Source organism: Gorilla gorilla, chromosome 2, assembly GCF_029281585.2.
Source record: "Gorilla gorilla gorilla isolate KB3781 chromosome 2, NHGRI_mGorGor1-v2.1_pri, whole genome shotgun sequence".
Lineage (NCBI taxonomy): Eukaryota > Metazoa > Chordata > Mammalia > Primates > Hominidae > Gorilla > Gorilla gorilla.
Window position 1 is genome coordinate 160,800,366 of NC_086017.1, and position 19,769 is coordinate 160,820,134.

A 19,769-nucleotide genomic window follows, 5' to 3' on the forward strand; every position below is an offset into this window, starting at 1 on the left:
TCCTGGACACCGCGCCCTCCCCTGCAGCCAGGCGCCGAGGCCTGCAGCACCCGGAGCGCCGCACTGACCCGCGATTCTGCCCGAAGGCCGGCCCGGGTGCGCCCCGGCGCGGGGAGACACCAACAAGGCCAGCTTTTCCACGAGAGGCTGCTTAGCTCTTGTGACCATATTTGGTCTGGCGAGGAGGCATCTTGGCTGCCTGGCTCTCAATTGTCTGCTAGAGCACAGACGGTGCCCAGAAAGTGCCTCTGTCACTGGAGATGCGGCTTCGCCAACGGGTGGGTTGTAAACAAACAACTTTCAAACCATTCATCAATCCTTAATTTCCTCTACGGGGGTGACTCAGGCCACTAGGGATTGAGAAGAAAAAGCTGGGTGTTGGAAGAGAAGAGCAATTGCACCCCCCTCCCCCGCAACATCCGTGAGGGTTGTGGGAGGATTGGAATGTCCCTGCCGCCCTCCGGGGAGCCTGGAGCCGGGATGGAACCCGAGCAGGTGGCTGGGAGTAGAGAGGGTGCGCCAGTGACCCGAAAAAAGCCACCCACCTTCCCACCAACTAGATCTGGGGGAGGGATGGAGACCCCCTGCCTCTAGCTAAGGGAAGAAGGTCAAGTCTGGCGAAACAGCTGCGGGAAGTGGGAGGAGGCCTTGCCCTTCAGAGCAGCTCAATTTCTTTTCTCTCTGGTTGCCTCTCCACTGAGGGGAAAGGGTGGGGGGAGATGGCGAGGTAAGCCAAATTCCAGGAAGCCCCTACTCCACCCCATTTGATTCAAATAGGAGTTTATTAAGTAAATCAAACGAGACAATGTAAAGCACTTCGCACAGCACCGGGCTGGTTACGTAAGTGTTTGTTAAATAAAACAGAACTGTATGTTCTTCAAGTTCACGTATTGTGCCTTAATTTTTTTTTTTTTTTTTTTTTTTTTTTTTTGAGTGAAGTCTCCCTCTTGTCCCCCAGGCTTGAGTGCAATAGCTCCATCTCAGCTCACTGCAAACTCCGCCTCCTGGGTTCAAACGATTCTCCTGCCTCTGCCTCCCAAGTAGCTAGGATTAAGGCGCCTGCCACCACGCCCAGCTAATTTTTGTATTTTTTAAAAGCAAAGATGGGGTTTCACCATGTTGGCCAGGCTGGTCTCAAATCCTGACCTCAGGTGATCCGCCCGCCTTAGGCTCCCAAAGTGCTGGGATTACAGGCATGAGCCACCGCGCCCAGCCTGCCTTAATATTTTTACAGGGTAAAATAAAGTCAAAGTTAAAATCTGGAGCTGCCTTGAAGGAGAAAAGTTTAAGGAAAAGACAAGGCCACTCATAGTTTTGCCTCGGAAAAGGTAGAATTTTGGGGCCACTCCCTGAATGGCTGCATCCATATCCAAAACAGAACCACCAAAGTGAGCCACTTCCCCTGTTATCTGTACTTGGAGGTGGCTCCAATTCCAGACTCCTCATAGACTGGAAGAAATTAGGGCCGCCTTAGACTAAGGCAGGCATACATGTATCATCCTTTTTTTTTTTTTTTTTTTTTTTGAGATGGAGTCTCACTCTATTGCCCAGGATGGAGTGCAGTGGCATGATCGCGGCTCACTGCAACCTCTGCCTCCCCGGTTCAAGCAATTCTCCTGCCTCAGCCTCCCGAGTAGCTGGGATTCTGTGCAGCAAGTCCTCTGCCCATAGGACTGGCAAAAGGAAAGGGGAAACTAGCACAGGTCACTCCTTGGAAAGTAGAATCTTTGCAAGCTACTCTCAGAAGCCATCACAGTTGCAACAACAGGGGAAATAAGCTATCGAACAAGAGGAAGTGACTGGAACCTAATGATACTAATTCAGAAGTCACAAGGCTGACTTGATGATTAAAAGATGAAAACTTGAGGCCAGCCCTACTCTAGGAAAGTCCTCACTCCCGAAGAAAGGTGAGAATCAGGGTTGGAATTAGATGGGCAGTGAGAATCAGGATTGGAACTGGATGGGCAAGGATGCAGTCTTCGTTTCTTTCCAAGCTTCAAGAAATAGATAGTGCTACAGATAAAGTAGATGTCTGAAATGGAAATTGCCCTTAACACAGGATAACTGAAAAACTCCCAGTTCCCAAATAGCATATAAGATGTAATAGTGAATAATTTAAAAGATTTGCTGTTGTCCCGGCCATTCCAACAACAGCTTCAGATTAAATAACATTTACAGATGTCTTGTATGTATCAGGTACTGCCCGTAAGAGGCAGCACAGTGGATAAGTGTATAATTTCTGGAGCAAAACGGCTGAGTCACTTCAGACAAGACATTTAAGCTCTCTATTCTTGGATTTCCTCCTTTGTAAATTAGGGACAATAACAGTACCCACCCCACAGGATTCTAGGTGAAAACACATACACATTTTATTTGTTGATATTTGATTTAGAACACAGTATTTGAAGCTGGCTCTACCTGCTACATTATGCAAGTAGCTTAGCATTCCTAAGTCACAGTTTACTCATTTACAATTGGAAATAATATTGTGGTAGTCTCTCTGCTGCATTGCTGCCTTTCAATGGCCCAGCCTCATGTTATTTATACCTTTATGTAGCCCCCTTCCACTTAATCTGGACTGGGCCAGTGATTTGCCTTAACCAAGAAAATGTGGCAGTGAAGTTGTGCCACTTCCCTGACTTTCCCATCCCATCCCCTAGGAAGGCATAGAAGCTTCTACTTTGTACTTTTAGGAGACCTGAGCCACTAAGTAAGAAGTCCAGTTACCCTGCTGGATAAACCACATGGAGAAGGAAAGGCCCTGAGATACTTGGAGAGGGAAAAGTCCAGCTGCCCAGCACCTGAGCTGAGCCCAGCCTCAGCCAACCCCACCGGCTGACTGCAAACACATCAGTGACCACCAGTAAGACCAGCAGAGCTGCAGAGCCAAGCCCAGCCCAGATTGCAGAATTGTGAGCAAATAAAATGGATATTGCTTTAAGCCACAAAATATTGAAATGCTTTTTAAATGTAGAATGTGCATTCTAAGAATAAAAAATTGCAAACAAAGTCTTTTTTTTTTTTTTTCAGACAGGGTTTCACTTTGTTGCCCAGGCTAGAGTGCAATGGCTTGATCTCGGCTCACTGCACCCTTCACCTCCCAGGTTCAAGTGATTCTTGTGCCTCAGCCTCCTGAGTAGTTGGGACTACAGACGTGCACCACCACGCCTGGCTAATTTTTGTATTTTTTTAGTAGAGACAGGATTTCATCATGTTGGCCAGGCTGATCTTGAACTCCTGGTCTCAGGTGATCCACCCACCTTGACCTCCCAAAGTGCTAGGATTATAGGCTTGAGCCACCACGCCCGGCCACAAATAAAGTTTTTTTTGTTTGTTTGTTTGCTTGTTTTTTTTTTTTTTTTTTTTTTTTTGAGACGGAGTCTTACTCTGTCACCTAGGCTGGAGTGCAGTGGCATAATATCGGCTCACCACAACCTCCACCTCCCGGGTTCAAGCGATTCTCCTGCCTCAGCCTCCTGAGTAGCTGGGATTACAGGCACCTGCCACCACACCTGGCTAATTTTCGTATATTTAGTAGAGACAGGGTTTCACCATTTGGGCCAGGCTGGTCTTGAACTCCACCTCCCAAAGTGCTGGGATTACAGGCGTGAGCCACCTCGCCCAGCCAAATAAAGCTTTTAACACAAAGCCTGCTTAACATAATAAAGCACTCAACAAATATGGCTGTTTTGTTTCATGGAGACCTAAAGATAAGAAAACTGGATTGATGAGTTAGAAAGTATTTTGTCCAAATATATACAATGAAACCATGTTAAAAAAAAAAAAAAAGCCCTGAGATTCAGCCCAGGGTTGTAACTCTAGAGCAGAGTGCATTCTCCAGACTGCATCCTGTGTGAGCCAGGAGTTGCTCCCTGGTATTGCCATTTTAAATCATGTGATACTTTTTGTCTGACTATCTCATAAAGAAACTCCACAGCTTTTATAAGATAATCAGTTGAGAGCACACTCCTGCTGATAGATATGTAAATCTTTCCATTTGCAAACGCTTTCCAACAAAGTCCATCGCCTGCTTCTAAATCCTCCCCACAACACACTTCCTACTGAAGCTTCTCTTGAGTCATCCCTTTCTCTTCCCTCTGTTCACATCCAATCAGTGGCAAATGCTATTGATTCTTTCTTCTAGTGCCCCCCAAAATCCATACTTCCCTTCCCACTCTCACGACAGGACCTTATCTCAAAATGCTTGAAGTGGTCTCCTAACTGGTTTCTCTACCTCCAGTCTCTGTTTTCTGGTCTCCTTCTTTTATGATGTCATTACCTAGCTCAGAAGTTCTTTTTAACAACTGTTCACAAGTATATAAGTCAAAGCTATCAATCTGGCACTAGAGGTTTCCCAACACACTGCCATCTTCATAGCTTTCTGACCCTGGTTCTTACATGATCCAGTAATAATGTATCTTTCTCCCACTTCAGCCAGGCTCTGACCCAAGCATATTTGGCCTAATTCTTTAATACACCTACCTGAACTTTGCTATTGGAATTCTGCTCAAAATTGTCCTCCAAACTCCATTGCCAGGCGTTCAGTAATCTCTCCCTTCTTCCTAAATTCTCCCTGTTCTTGTCTTTTTCACTCTTTCCACATGTAATCAAACATAACACTGCCTTATATTGTTTTGTCTTGTTTTTTCAGACGGAGTCTTACTCTGTCACCCAGGCTGGAGTGCAATGGCGCAATCTCAGCTCACTTCAAACTCCGCCTCCCGGGTTCAAGCGATTCTCCTGTCTTAGCCTCTCAAGTAGCTGGGATTACAGGTGCCTGCCATCACGCCAGCTAATTTTTGTATTTTTAGTAGAGATGGGGTTTCACCATGTTGGCCAGGCTAATCTCAGGTGATCCACCCACCTCAGCCTCCCAAAGTGCTGGGATTACAGATGTGAGCCACCAGGCCCGGCATATATTGTATTGTAAAATTCGCCTCAGAATCTCTTGCCTCCCCAACTGGACTGTAAATAGCTGCAGGGCTAGAAGCAGCTTAAATTTCTTTATGAGGTCAGGCGCAGTGGCTCACGCCTGTAATCCCAGCACTTTGGGAGGCCAAGGCAGGCAGATCACCTGAGGTCAGGAGTTTGAGACAAGCCTGGCCAACATGATGAAACCCCGTTTCTACTAAAAATACAAAAATTAGCCATGCGTGGTGGCACGTGCCTGTAATCCCAGCTACTCCGGAGGCTGAGGCAGGAGAATTGCTTGAACCCAGGAGGCCGAGGCTGCAGTGAGCCGAGATCATGCCACTGCACTCCAGCCTGGGCAACAGAGCGAGACTCCATCTTAAAAAAAAATTTCCTTATGAAACTGCTCCTAAGAAGGCCACAATTCCTTGTTGAGAGCATAGTGATCTTTAGATGATTTTGCCCATTCCTCTTTCAGCACCCATTAGTGTACTGTGAAGTTTGTTAGATAATTTCTCACCATTCACTACAATTTCAGCTACTTCTGGACTCAACTCTTTAACAAGATTGCAAGCTCTCTGAGAACAAGTCTAAGAGAACTTCACTTTCTTTTTGTTTCTCCCATGCCTAACAAAGTGTTCTCCATGCAGGAGTGTTCTGTACATGCCTAACCCAGTGGATTTTGCCCCTGCTATTCATCTGCCGTTTTTGCCTCAGGAAAGCTTCAGCTGCTTTTCTCAGCCCTGCCTCCGGGTTGCTGACTTGGTCTGAATGACTGATTCCAGCAAAGGTGTATGGTTAGAAACTTGGTGGGGTGGCTAAGTTAGAGGACTGTGGTCCCAGAAGCCCTTGGGGCAGAACCTGCCCTGACTTGCTGAACCAGTATGGAGAAAATTCCCAGAGCCAGGGTTGGGTCACCATTAGCAACTGAAGAGGAGCAAAACAGACAAGGACCTTGAATAGATAAAGGTTTGAATAATGAAGAGTCCAGAAAACTACTGAATAAGGTTCAACATGAGGATAACAGCTGACCAGTTCCTTGACAAATCAAACGTGATATTGTGTTTTCAGAATTTACCATATCCCAAGTGTTTAGCACAGTGTCCAGCATATAGCAAATATGCAAATACCTAAATAAAAAATAATTGGTGCTGCCACTCATTTTTGCATTTACTCTTTTGTTGCCGTGTTTCACTTTGGTGTTCTTAATAAATGCATCACTGGCATGATGATAAGGAAGATAATTTTGATGATAATGATGATGGAAGGCACTATCTTTTTTTTTTTTTTTGAGACAGAGTTTCACTCCTGTTGCCCAGGCTGTAGTGCAATGGCGCCATCTCAGCTCACCGCAACCTCCACCTCCCGGGTTCAAACGATTCTCCTGCCTCAGCCTCCCGAGTAGCTGGGATTACAGGCATGTGCCATCATGCCTGGCTGATTTTGTATTTTAGTAGAGATGGGGTTTCTCCATGTTGGTCAGGCTGGTCTCGAACTCCCGACCCCAGGTGTGATCCACCCACCTTGGCTTCCCAAAGTGCTGGGATTACAGGAGTGAACCACCGCGCCCGGCCAGAAGGCACTATCTTTTGTCTGATGTTATCTGTTGCTTTAGTAATGAATTTGGGCTAGAGGAAAAAAAGAATTTTTGATATTTAATCTTAACTTCAGTACCTTATGTAAGTTATTTATCTTTTAGTATTTTTGCTATCATTTTGGGGCAAGGGACTGGAGGAAATATTTTTAAATGGAAAATATTAAGTAATAGATATTTTCCTAGAAAATAAAAATACACTTTTGAAAAGGCTCAACAATATACAGTGTGGTTTAGAAGTTAATGATCAGGGCATATTGCAGAGTTGCTCATTGCACCATGATCTATAATAATGGGAAATTAGAAATTTCCTTTCTTTTTTTTTTTTTTTTTTAAGACAGAGTCTTGCTCTGTCACCAGGCTGGAGTGCAGTGGCGTGATCTTGGCTCACTGCAAATTCTGCCTCCCGGGTTCAAGCCATTCTCCTGCCTCAGCCTCCCAAGTAGCTGGGATTACAGGAGCCCACCATCATGCCCAGTTAATTTTTGTATTTTTGGTAGAGATGGGGATTCACCATGTTGGCCAGGATGTTCTCGATCTCCTGACCTCATGATCTGCCCGCCTCAGCCTCCCAAAGTGCTGGGATTACAGGCATGAGTTAACGCGCCCGGCTCAGAAATTTCCTAAATATTTAAGAAGAGAATGGTTGAGTATATCTAACAGCTTAACATATGCAATGAAGTTTCTGATAGTTACTTGAAAGTGTTTATGAAGACAATGTGACAACCTGAAAAATGTTTTTAAGAATTTTTATAATTTTAATGAGAAAAATTAAGAAACAAAGATCTGTGAATACTATCATTATAACTTTGTTCAAAAACATGGAAAAATGAATGAAAAGATGCTAAAATTATATTAAAAACTATGTAGAAATAAAAAGATAAATATTTCTCTTTGCGTGCTTAGATCTGTATATATGTGTAACATGATAACACTGAATCATCACTCTCAGAAGTACAAACCATATTATTAGTATTATTTTGGGTGTGATGAGAGAACGAATTAGCAGTGTTTGGGGTGGGGGGAGTTTCAAGGTGCTCAATATTATCCATCCATTCAACAAATACGGTACATATTTTTTTAATATCCATTGTGTTCAAGGGCAGAAGTGATCTTTCAAGCTGAGCTTGGAAGAGTTTGCCACCTGATTAGAACATTTATTGTTTGACAATTTCACTCAACTCCTCCCTTTACCCAAATAAGTCACAGATCTGGTTACACTAGCTGTTCAAGCCACTGCTCTTCCTTGTCTTATTTTTCTTGGTGACAAGAGTCAAGTATATATGAGCTCTACTATTATCTCTCTGTCTCAGCATTGTCCAGACACAAGTTAGGACACTTTTCATGCCTGGTCAAAAAAGTTAATTTGTGGTTTGGAGCCAAGGAGAAGAGAGCCCTCCAAACCAAAACAAGGTGGAGAGAGGACCTGAGTATAAGAAAGCCAGTGCCTGTGGGCACCAGTTCAATTCACACACGCTTAAAAATGGCTAAATTTTCTTTAAAAATATATATTTCTAGATAATCTTAGATAAGAGAGTAGATTAATTCTCATACAGCATCTGCCACACAATACATCCTAATTTGACCATATGATTGAAGACATCTCAATCTAGTTATGATCATTAAAAGCTGTTAGTATTTCAACTATGGCAATAATAACAAATCATATTTATATAATATTTTACAGACTACAAAACAACTTCACATGTACAGTCACACACGAATCTCATAGTAACCCTGTGAGAATGGGCAGATACACCTTACTAGAACTATTTTACAGATAAGAAAACCAAGGTTTAGAAAAGTTTATGTCTTGCCAAAGGCCATTGACTTATAACAAGAGCACCAGGACTCAACCCCTCCAGTATCTCTCCGGCTTTCAAACTATATTTCTTCTGTACTTTCCTAACAGAATCAGACTCTTAATTACTTCCTCCTCTGTGAGCATACACTATTTTGTCTTTTCCTTTAAAGAGAGGGAAAGAGAGGCTGTTTTTAAAGGCATTTTTCCTCCATTGACTTACAGTATCATTTCACAAATGTTTTGTCATCTAATGGCCATACGATGTACAGAGGCTCCTAAAATGTATATCGAAGCTTAGTTGTCTCCTCCCTCTCATTTAATAAATAAAAACTTAAATGTGTTGGAGGTACTGAAAATTCAATCAAACCCTGATTATTGGAGCGCTTGTGTGTATTAAAGAATCCTTCGGTGATGTGAATCATTATTTCTAATTAATATGAAACAATGGGTCTCTACTTTTTAAGAGTTGTATTCCTAAAATTATTTTGTAAATTGTTCAGTTGGAACTTGATGCATTTTGTTATAGGGAAAAAAAATCTTACTAATGGGGCCGGGCGCAGTGGCTCATGCCTGTAATCCCAGCACTTTGGGAGGCTGAGGGGGGTGGATCATGAGGTCAGGAGATCGAGACCATCCTGGCTAACATCGTGAAATCCCGTCTCTACCAAAAAATACAAAAAATTAGCAGGGCATGGTGGTGGGCACCTGTAGTCCCAGCTACTTGGGAGGCTGAGGCAGGAGAATGGCGTGAACCCGGGAGGTGGAGCTTGCAGTGAGCCCAGATCACGCCACTGCACTCCAGCCTGGGCGACAGAGCAAGACTCCATCTCAAAAAAAAAAAAAAAAATTATGAAAAAAATCTTACTAATGATGTCTAGGCAACCCAGCATCCCACTATGCTCCAAATTCTTGGAAGCCCCAAGTCTCAGTCTGTCCTGATACTCTAGTTGAGTCCTTCTAGACTTGGAGGTATCACATGAAGCTCTTAACAGCCAAACAATGTTAGGACTACATGGGCACTAACCCAGTGGCTGCACATTGTAGTTCTACTGAATCATCATCTCCCGTTTTTTGTGAATGATTTTAGACAAGAGAAATTTCACAGTTCATTCTGCATATTTCCTCCTACCTGCCCTCTGTTTCACCAGAGGGAAAAGAATCTGAAGATATTTGAAAAGAGAATTAAAACATCTTGATAAGATACCAAAGAAAAAGTGAATGAGAAGACCCCTGAGATCTACCTGTCACCTTCCTAAAAAATTCTGTAACTGCTGTCTGTGAAAGTGTCAGTCAAGGCTTATCCCTCGTATAGATTGTACAGCCTGGAGTTCAACACTAGAGATGATAATAATTCAGAGTCTGGTTAGTTGGCATTAAATCTATAAAAATAATACTGGTTAATGGCTTTTAGGGAAAGAAGCCTCTAGATTTTTAGTTATCCACTTCTCTCATAAGTGTAAAAGACTGCCTTTTTCCAATTAAATATGACAACTTGTATCTTTCAGCAAGGAAGGATGAAGTTCTTTGTCTAATCCTGATTTAAATACATTATCATGTGAAAAATCTCTCTCTTCTATCTGCCCTAAGGGTAGGTTTTTGGGGCTGTCAAGAGCTGACTCTTGGACACTTTGGGAGGCTAAGGCGGGCAGATCACCTGAGGTCAGGAGTTTGAGACCAGCCTGGCCAACATGGTGAAACCCCGTCTCTACTAAAAATATAAAAAATTAGCCGGGCATGGTGGCGGGCGCCTGTAATCCCAGCTGCTTAGGAGGTTGAGGCAGGAGAATCACTTGGGCCTGGGAGGCAGTGGTTGCAGTAAGCCGAGATGGCGCCACTGCGCTCCAGGCAGGGCAACAGAGCAAGATTGTGTCTCAAAAAAAAAAAAAAAAAAAAAAAAAAAAAAAAAAAAAAACTGAGTCTTCATTGCTTCACATCACAACTCAAGGTCTAAAATTTGAAGTGTTGGATCCCATTCTTAGAAAAAAATAAGTAGTTACCAATGGGGAACGGGGGATCCCTTTTAATAAATTCTCTGACAACACTGAGGCAATAGTTACATTGATTTCTCCACATAAGCTCCCCCAGACACTCCACTCACCAAAAAGTCACCTTGGTTTCAAAATTTTTTCATTAGTGTTTGAACACCCCACAAAAAGACTGCCATGAAGTCTCATTCTGTTTGGCTGGAAAGACAAGCATAATCTAGTGGTAAATTTCAACCTTGCTAATGAATCCTCCCTTTGACTTTCTGGTCAGCTTTGCTAAATGAGTAACTTTACAGCCTCCAACAGAAGCCATTGGCATGGGAGAGACTTGGCCTTTTTTACCCAAAATCACCAAAGGCCTTTGTACAGAGTCCAAGTTTTTACCTTTAGTCAGTCTTTTCTATTTCACCACTGCCAGGGGTTTTGTTTTTGTGGAACAAGAAATAAGAACCCCACATATACAAGGTTATACACATATACAAGAACCCCCACATCTTACAAAGGAACCTCCTTTGTGACCACATAATCTTACCAAGGAAAATCCCAAATGAGTTCCTGCACCAGTCCCATTACTCTGCAGCCTGGGCAGCAGTGGGTAGCTGGTCTGGGAACAAGAGTGCTCTTCTCTTCCTGTTATCACATACCCATCTGAACTCAAAAGGGCTTCACTTAAATAAGGAATTTCCATTCTTCTAGAAATGTCATTTCACTTGAACTTGCACTTCTGTTGTTTAAAGAACACAAACAAGGTCCCCAGTACTAGAGTCCAGTGGGAGGGAAAAGGAAAGGGAACATCAAAAGTAATCCAGGGAAACTCTGAAGGTAAACTTGCCCTTCTGAAAACAAAGGTAGACCTCTGCTTCCCTGCTACAATTTCTAGAAGAAGCAAAACCATCCTGAAACCCCTCTGGAGAGTTCAATTACAGTAAATTGGCCAACAATGATATCTATATTTATACAGTAAATGTGTTTAATATCATGTTCAAACTACCAGTCAAGAAAAAAATGAATAAAAATAGATGATTACCTGGAAAATCACTAGTAAGCGTGGCTTACGGGTCAGTTCAGATCCACCAGGAAGCAGATGCCAAGATAGAGTTAGATGAGCAGAGATGTATTGGGGAAAATGCCTACAAAAGTTAAAGAGGAGAAAGAAGGTGAGTAAGCTAGGAGAGTATTCAGATTGCAATGCACGTCTGTCAATAGTGAAGGAGGAGGGTAGGAAGGAGGGCTGGCCAGGAAAAGTCTCAGCCCCGACCAGGCCAGTGCTTCCAAGGCAACAGCTGACCCTTAGGGGCGTCCCGCGATGGGCAGCAATGGCTCAGCTCTAGCACCCAGCTGGGCTCAACCCTTGGTAGACAAGAAACCACGGCCTTCAGTGTGAACAGTGCAAGCAATTTTACAGGTGTGGCTGGTGAAGATGTCAGCTCACTGCTGTCCTCACAGTGACTCTATTGAAGAAAGTCCTAAGCATTTACCCACATGGTTTTTATCACAGTCCGTACAGACTGCATCACACAGGCTGACTTCTCCATTTTTCAGGGCGCAGTTCATCCAAGGTTGCTGTGGGCCTTTCCTCCTCAGGGGAAACTTAGAAGAGGGCGATTAATGAGACAAACCACAGCCCCTACCGCTGTAGTTGGTCTTGAGGCCATAACTGCAATTTATCCTCTTCCTCCTTCACTATCTACTCTAAGTTTTCCATATCCAATGCTATCCCCTCTACAGGTGCTGATGTCCAACCCGGTGGCAGACCCCTGTAGTCCCAGTTACTCGGGAGGATGAGGCAGGAGAAGGGCGTGAACCCGGGAGGCGGAGCTTGCAGTGAGCCGAGATCATGCCACCGCACTCCAGCCTGGGCGACAGAGCGAGACTCCGTCTCAAAAAAAAAAAAAAAAAAAAAAGAAAGAAAATAAAAGAAAATGAGGCAAGAGGTGAAGTGACTTGTCCAGGGCCTGATGAGTAGACAGAAACAGATAAAAAAAAGAAGTCAATCCTCTTTTTTTACTCACTGCCCAAGAGCTTCCTCTCTCCAGTCACCGGACTCCTGCTGCAGCAGGACCAGCTAAGGAATATCGATCCAGTCTGGGAAAAAAGTTATCACACTGCTTAGGCAGATACACATTCTGAAGAAAAGGAGAAAGTGCAAATCCTCTTGCAGGAGTCCTTTCAACTCAGTTTGTGGCTGGTTATGTAAATGAGGAGGCCGTGCAAGAGAATGGGGTCATGAGCTGCCTGGGGATTAAGCATGACAACGCTGTCTGTCCTGGGAAGAAATGATACTTTGCACTTGTATAATACCTTTCATCCATCCAGCAATAATAAATAAGACTTCGTACTTTCAGCCAAATATTGCAAAAACTTAACAAATATTTAACTCATGAATCCTCAGAACCACCAAGAAGGGAACACTTTTGAAAGGAAGAAAGAAAACAGCTTCATCCTCATGATCCACTGGGGAATCTAAGGTCAGAAGACACGGGTCTACACCTGGCCTCTCAACACTGCTGGCAGGCCTCCTGACACGCAAGGACATTCCTGTGTATGAACACTGTCTAAGGTGACCTAGACACAGGATTTCGAAAAGAGCAGAGGCAAACCAGAAAAACCTCTGCTTGTACCTTCAGCCCAGGGAATCTATGAAGCTTTCAAAAGAGGTTTGGTTCTGAGTCTATAAGGGTTCTTTGAAGCCTCTTCAAAAGTTTCTGCTGGCATACCCCCTAACAGAATGTTTTAAAACCATGTACTCCTTCACAAAATTTTCAGTTGACATCTAAAATATTACATCGTATGTTTAAATAATTGCAAAGGTTGTAATTTTCAGGATGTTATTAATATAGATATTTTAAAATAAACTATTGCAATTTGCTTTGAAATATCCAATTGAATCTAAATCCAAGCGATTTGATGCCCACCACATCCATTTTAAAAGTCTACAAATGAGCTCTTTTTTAACAGTCAGATGTTTTTCCCCTAAGCTCCTATTTTTATTCTACTTCTACATATTTATCTTAATGTACTATATTATTATGCTTAAAGGTCTTATTATTCATTTTTTTATATTATACTTCTCTGCATTAAAAATGTTTGTAATTTTTTTTATTTCCTGTGTTATTATGAAGCTGATTTGTAATAACGAATAGGTCCAGCATGTAACTGCTCAACACAATCAAAGCCTATTTCTTTCTCACAGAATAGTCCTGGGTGAGGTCCCCAGGTAAGCAAAGTGCTCCCCACCACATAGTGATGAGGGGAACCTAATTCCTTTCATCTTATGGCTTCGCTGTCTCCTAGAAAAAGTGTTTAGCTTGTGGGCCTATTTTTGTGTGCTCTGGGAGCTAAGAATAGATTTATATCTTTAAAAGGCTACAAAAAAACAAAAAACAAACAAACAAACAAAAAAACAACCAGTAGAATGTGCATCAGAGGCTTTATGTGGCCACAAAGCCCAAAATAGTTACTGTCCGGCTTTTTACCAAAGTTTGCCAACTGCTTTCCTAGAGCCTCGTTCTCAATTCACGTAGCTGGTAGAAGGAGAAAAAGCAAAGAAAAGCACAGAAGATATTTCATGGGACCAGGCCTGGAAGTGACATACATCATTTCCACTCACATGTTGTTGCCAGAACAATTACATGACTACATGTTACAGCAAGGATGATGGGGAAAAGTAGGCTACCTACGTACCCGAAGGAGGGTGGAACAAATTTTGGGAGCCAGGTAATAGTTTCTACCATGGCCAAGCCTCTAAAGAGTCAAAAACTTATTATTATTACAATTATTATTGGTGTAAAAATATCAAAGTGACCCACATACATGTTAAATTAATATAAATAACTTAAAAAGAAACATTTTATTAGAGATATAGTTCTTAATAAGGTGAATGGGACTATTTTCAATTAGTTCATGTATCTCAACTTAGAGTACTAATTTTATTCCTACTTTTTATTTTTATAAATGTTTATATAAAAAATCTTTATATAAAAAGATATATAAGAGGATGGATGGTAATGGAAGAAGTTTTTTCCTTTTTTTTTTTTTTTTTTAAGAAATAGGGTCTCACTTGGTCACCCAAGCTGGAGTACAGTGGTACCATCACAGCTCATTGCAGCCTTGGACTCCTGGGCTCAAGCGATCCTCCCACCTCAGCCTCTGAGGAGCTGGGACTACAGGCACATGCTACCACATCCAGCTGTTTCTAGAACTTTTATTGTTAACTTTTCCTATCTACTTAATGAAAAAGAAAAAGTATGAATTGCTAAAAATGAAGTCTGGCAGCTGGCATACAATGTTACTTTGTGTTAATAGGAGTAAAAATAAATGTTTTAAAAGAAGAAATAGGCCAGGTACAGTGGCTCACGCCTGTAATCCCAGCACTTTGGGAGGCTGAGGTAGGATGATTACTTGAGCCCAGAAGTTTGAGGCCAGTCTGGGCAATATAGTGAGACCCTGTCTCTGTTTTTTAAAAAAAATAAAAATTAAAAATCAGTTAAAAGAAGAAATAAGTTGAGAATTGACTACCACTGGAAAAATATTCAATGATTTAACTTCATAGAAGTAGGTTTTGATTACTTTATTCAATGATGTGTACATTATGTAAAAAAATCAGGTGAATTTTTAATCCATGAATTCTATCTTGTGTAGTAGAGAATGTAGTAACCTCAGAAAACATTCCATTTAAGTTTAAAACTATTTTTATGTTACCCCCAATTTTAGAGGGATCATTCACACTGCATTCTACAAAAGGTGAATGACACTCAGAAAGGCATGTGAAAATTTGGTATGTGCTTAGTATGGATGCATCACTCAGCCCTGAATCAGCATCAGTATCTGGCACTGCATCTGCTGCTCAGAGACATTTTTTCCAGCTAATGGCCCCTCCTAGGTTTTGAGAATTTTGTTTTGAAAATAAGTGAAAACAAAAAGCAGACTCCATTTTTAGCATTTGAAGTGTTCTTTACTTTGCTGTCATGGGTCTCTCTCTCCAGAGTTATGCATTCTTTGACAATAACCAGAGAGGCCAGGGATGGGAGGAGCCAATATTTCAAATGGTCCCTTTGTTTCCCCCTCCCCTATTCCCCAGAGGTCTCAAGATTTTGGAGGTACCAAGGTAAGATTCAAGACAGGTAAGGAGAAGATAGGCTATTTTGAAATGGAAGGTGAAAATAAAGAATTTGGCTGGATATGATGGCTCATGTCTATAATCCCAGCGCACTTTGGGAGGCCGAGGTGAGAATATTGCTTAAGCCTAGGCAACATAGTAGAAGACCAGCCTAGGCAACATAGTAAGACCTCATCTCTACAAAAAAAAAAAAAAAAATTAGCTGGGCGTGGTAGGCGCAGGCCTGTAGTCCCAGCTACTGGGGAGGCTGAGGTGGAAGGATTGCTTGAGCTGAGGAAGCCAAGGCAGCAGTGAGCCATGATCATGCCACTGCACTTGAGCCTGGGTGACAGAGCAAGACACTGTCTCTCTCTCTCTCTGTCTCTCTCTCTCTCTCTCTGTCTTTCTCTATCTGTTTCTGTCTCTCACACACACACACACACACAAATTGTAGGCCCGGGCATGGTGGCTCATGCCTGTAATCTCAGAACTTTGGGAGGCCGAGGCAGGTGGATCATGAGGTCCGGAGTTCGAGACCAGCCTGGCCAATATGGTGAAACCCCATCTCTACTAAACATACAAAAATTAGCCAGGCATAGTGGTGCGTGCCTGTAGTCCCAGCTACTTGGGAAGCTGGGGCAGAAGAATCACTTGAACCTGGGAGGCGGAAGTTGCAGTGAGGTGTGATCACACCACTGCACTCCATCTTGGGTGACAGAGAGAGATTCCATCTAAAAAAAAAAAGAATTTGTATGAAACTTAAGGTTAGCCTTCAGAGAGAACAAGCCAAAATTGATTCTCTTAAAAGAAAAATCTGTACTGATACACCTCCTTAGAAAGTTACTTAACTTAGCTTGAAGATTGTTCTTTTAGGGAGATTTCTGTATACTGTTCCTTTGGTTAAGCAAAAGAGGTGTTTAGCTAAGACCACACGTCCATGTTTTCTAGTCTAGCTCACAGCTAATACTCTTGGTGCTAGCTTTTGACCTTCAAAGCTCACTGGGCCTTCTAACTCTTATATTCTATGGTTTAAACATTCTATAGTATGTTTGAATGTTTTTCTGAAGGTTAGAGAGAACCAATGGCATTTTTAAACAAAAGGGCTAAGTGGAAAAGCAGTGTTTCTGGAAGATAAATCCAACAAAATTGTGATGGAAAAAATGTGGGGAGACCAGTTGGGAAACTATCACAGCTGTCCTTGAGACGCTAGTCCGGGGTTTGGACTAAGATGGTAGAAGGAAACCAGAATCATATATCTTACTTCTTTTGATTTTCCCCTTTTTTCTTGTTAGAAGAACTCCAGTTTTATTTGGGTATCTACACATCAGGGAAGATGACACTATCCCTGGCTCAGGGCCATATCTTGATTAATCTAAGCCAATCATGACAACCCTATACTCCTTACCAGTGACTGATTATTTTTAAAATGAGCAGGTTTTGGCCAATGAGATGTGAGACGTCTGCTGAAGGACTTTAGGGAAATATTTCTTTATTCATATTACACATACAAGAGAAACTACTGTCTGCTTCATCTGAACATTGGAGTATCTAGGGCGATGCCTAGATCTCTGGCAGCCATTTTGTAACCAAGAGGGCAGCTGGCCTGAAGATGAAGATGAGTGAACAGAGAGACAGGAATGATCAGGGTCTTTGATCATGTTTTTCAGCCACCCAGCCTCCTGATTTTTGAACTTGTATCACCAGGAGAATAATGGCACCGAAGAAATTTGGACAGCTAGAAGAAAGAGCTTAGAGGAAGACAATGAAACTACCAGTGTTAAAAGTGTCTAGTGTGAGGAGCAGTGGTGTTTCTAGGTAAAATGGCCAGAACCTAATTAAAAACATGGAAGTGGAGTGAAGGAGTAATATTAGAACTCAAAATTTCTTTCTTTTTTTTTGAGATGGAGTCTTGCTCTGTTGCCCAGGCTGGAGTGCAGTGGCACGATCTCGGCTCACTGCAAGCTCTGCCTCCCAGGGTTCACGCCATTCTCCTGCCTCAGCCTCCCGAGTAGCTGAGACTACAGGCGCCCACCACCACGCCCAGCTAATTTTTTGTGTTTTTAGTAGAGATGAGGTTTCACCATGGTCTCGATCTCCTGACCTCATGATCGGCCCGTCTCAGCTTCCCAAAGTGCTGGGATTACCGGCATGAGCCACCACGCCCAGCCTAGAACTCAAAATTTCAATGCAGAAGTTATTTGCAGAAACTGGTATCTACTAGTAAGGAATTATGGTGGAACATTGACCATGTCCTAATGTCCACACCTAACACCTCCAGGCAGAATCCAACACCAGGGGGGAAAAAATCACAAATTACCATCTGCTTAAAGAAAAAGGAGAGAGATGTCCTTGTCAACCTATTTTTAAGATAAAGATCTACTTACATTTCAGAACAGGATTCTGATTTCCCCAAAAAGAGAAGGGAAAGAGACAAAAAAAATCTTCAGCATTGATTCTTTATCAGCAAAATTTAGTAAGAATGTTTCCAGATAATTTAAGGATTTTAGCATCTCTGGTTTTAAAGGGGAGTCCTAATCATCTCTTCAACAATATGAAAATCCAGTGTCATTTTTATTGAATCAAGGCAAAATCCTTATCAGACTAGATTCTTTGTGTTTTTTTGCGGAAAAAAGGAACAAGAAAAAAAATCCTTTAGGGTAGATGACCTGTCTGATGATGGTAAGCACAGCTTCAGTACATCAGGTTTTTTGCAGGGTGCTTTTACATACTGTTTCCAGTCCTTACAGCAACCCTGCCTGGCAGATATTGTTAGTTCAGATTTATGATGAGAAAAACAGAGGATTAGAGAGACTAAGTAATTTGCCCATGGCCACAGTTAGCTGGCATTCTAAACCGGGTCTGCCTATTTTCAAGGTACATGCCCTGCTTGCCACACACCACTGACTTTTTAAGGGAGACAATAAAGGGAGAGCAGGGAAAGCAATGGGATTGGCAGAGTGCATGCTTTTCAATAGTGAAAGTCAGCAAAAGAGTCAAAGAAGGAGCAACCAGAAAGATTATGTTAAATCCTGGTCTGTCACCACCATCCACCCTCCTCAGTCAACTAGATAACCTTGAGACTCTTTTTTTTTTTTTTAGACAGAGTTTCCCTCTTGTTGCTCAGGCTGGAGCAATGGGGCGATCTTGGCTCACTGCAACCTCTGCCTCCCGGGTTCAAGCAATTCTCCTGCCTCAGCCTCTGGAGTAGCTGGGATTACAGGCATGCGCCACCACGCCCAGCTAATTTTGTATTTTTAGGAGAGACGGGGTGTCACCATGTTGGTCAGGCTGATCTTGAACTCCGTACCTCAGGTCATCCGCCCACCTCAGCCTCCCAAAGTGCTGGGATTACAGGAGTGAGCCACTGCACCCGGCTGAGACTCTTAAATGGAGAGGGCACAGTCCCTAGGCAACTTGATACTCCCCTACAGGAGCAATTTCATATTTGCTAAAAATGCTTTCCTCCCAAATACATTTATGAAAGAAACCACTGTATATACAAACAGCTCTGGCACGTAATATTAAAGTAGTGATCCCAAAATTCTGTTGTTGGCTATATTGTCTTCCTATTATCCAGTGTCTTGGTCAAACTCATCCATTCCCATGACTTTGACTACCTTTCATACACTGACAAGCTCCAAATGTACATCTACAGAGCACTTTCCGGTATTAGACACCACTTAATGTCTCCTATGGTGTTCCCACAGGAACCTAAAACTCAATCTATCTAATGTGTCATGCCTGTAATCCCAGCACTTTGGGAGGCCGAGACGGGTGGATCAACTGAGGTCAGCAGTTTGAGACCAGCCAGGCCAACATGGTGAAACCCCATCTCTACTAAAAATACAAAATCAACGCGGTGTCATGACGTGTGCCTATAATCCCAGTTACTCGGGAAGCTGAGGCAGGAGAATCACTTGAATCTGGGAAGCGGAGGTTGCAGTGAGACAAGATCGCACCACTGCTCTCCAGCCTGGGTGACAGAGCGATCTCAGCTCACTGCTACCTCTGCCTCCCAAGTTGAAGCAATTCTCCTGCCTCAGCCTCCTAGTAGTTGGTACTACAGGTGCCTGCCACCACACCCAGCTAATTTTTGTATTTTTTTTTTTTTTTTTAGTGGAGACGGGGTTTCACCATGTTGGCCAGGCTGATCTCGAACTCCTGATCTCAGCTGATCCACCCGTTTTGGCCTCTCAAAGTGCGGGGATTACAGGCGGAGGCCACCACACCCAGCCAGTTGATGTTATATTCACAGTTGATGTTATATTCAACCTAACATCATTGGCAAATGTAATGGTGCATTTCCTGAGATAATGAGATGGATTTCTAATCTAGTCTAACTTTTCATCTCAACTATTTCAAAATTATGTTGAAGCT

General features: G+C 42.7%; 1 protein-coding gene across 1 annotated transcript in view; it reads right to left on the reverse strand.

The window, feature by feature from the left end:
* The window catches only part of WWTR1 (WW domain containing transcription regulator 1), a 207,147-nt gene that overhangs the window by 141,970 nt on the left and 45,408 nt on the right, over positions 1–19,769 (reverse strand). Inside the window, exon 5 of the mRNA XM_019024199.4 lies at positions 11,322–11,424. Within this exon, the coding sequence (XP_018879744.1) occupies positions 11,322–11,424 (103 nt within the window). The remainder of the gene's footprint in view (positions 1–11,321; positions 11,425–19,769) is intronic.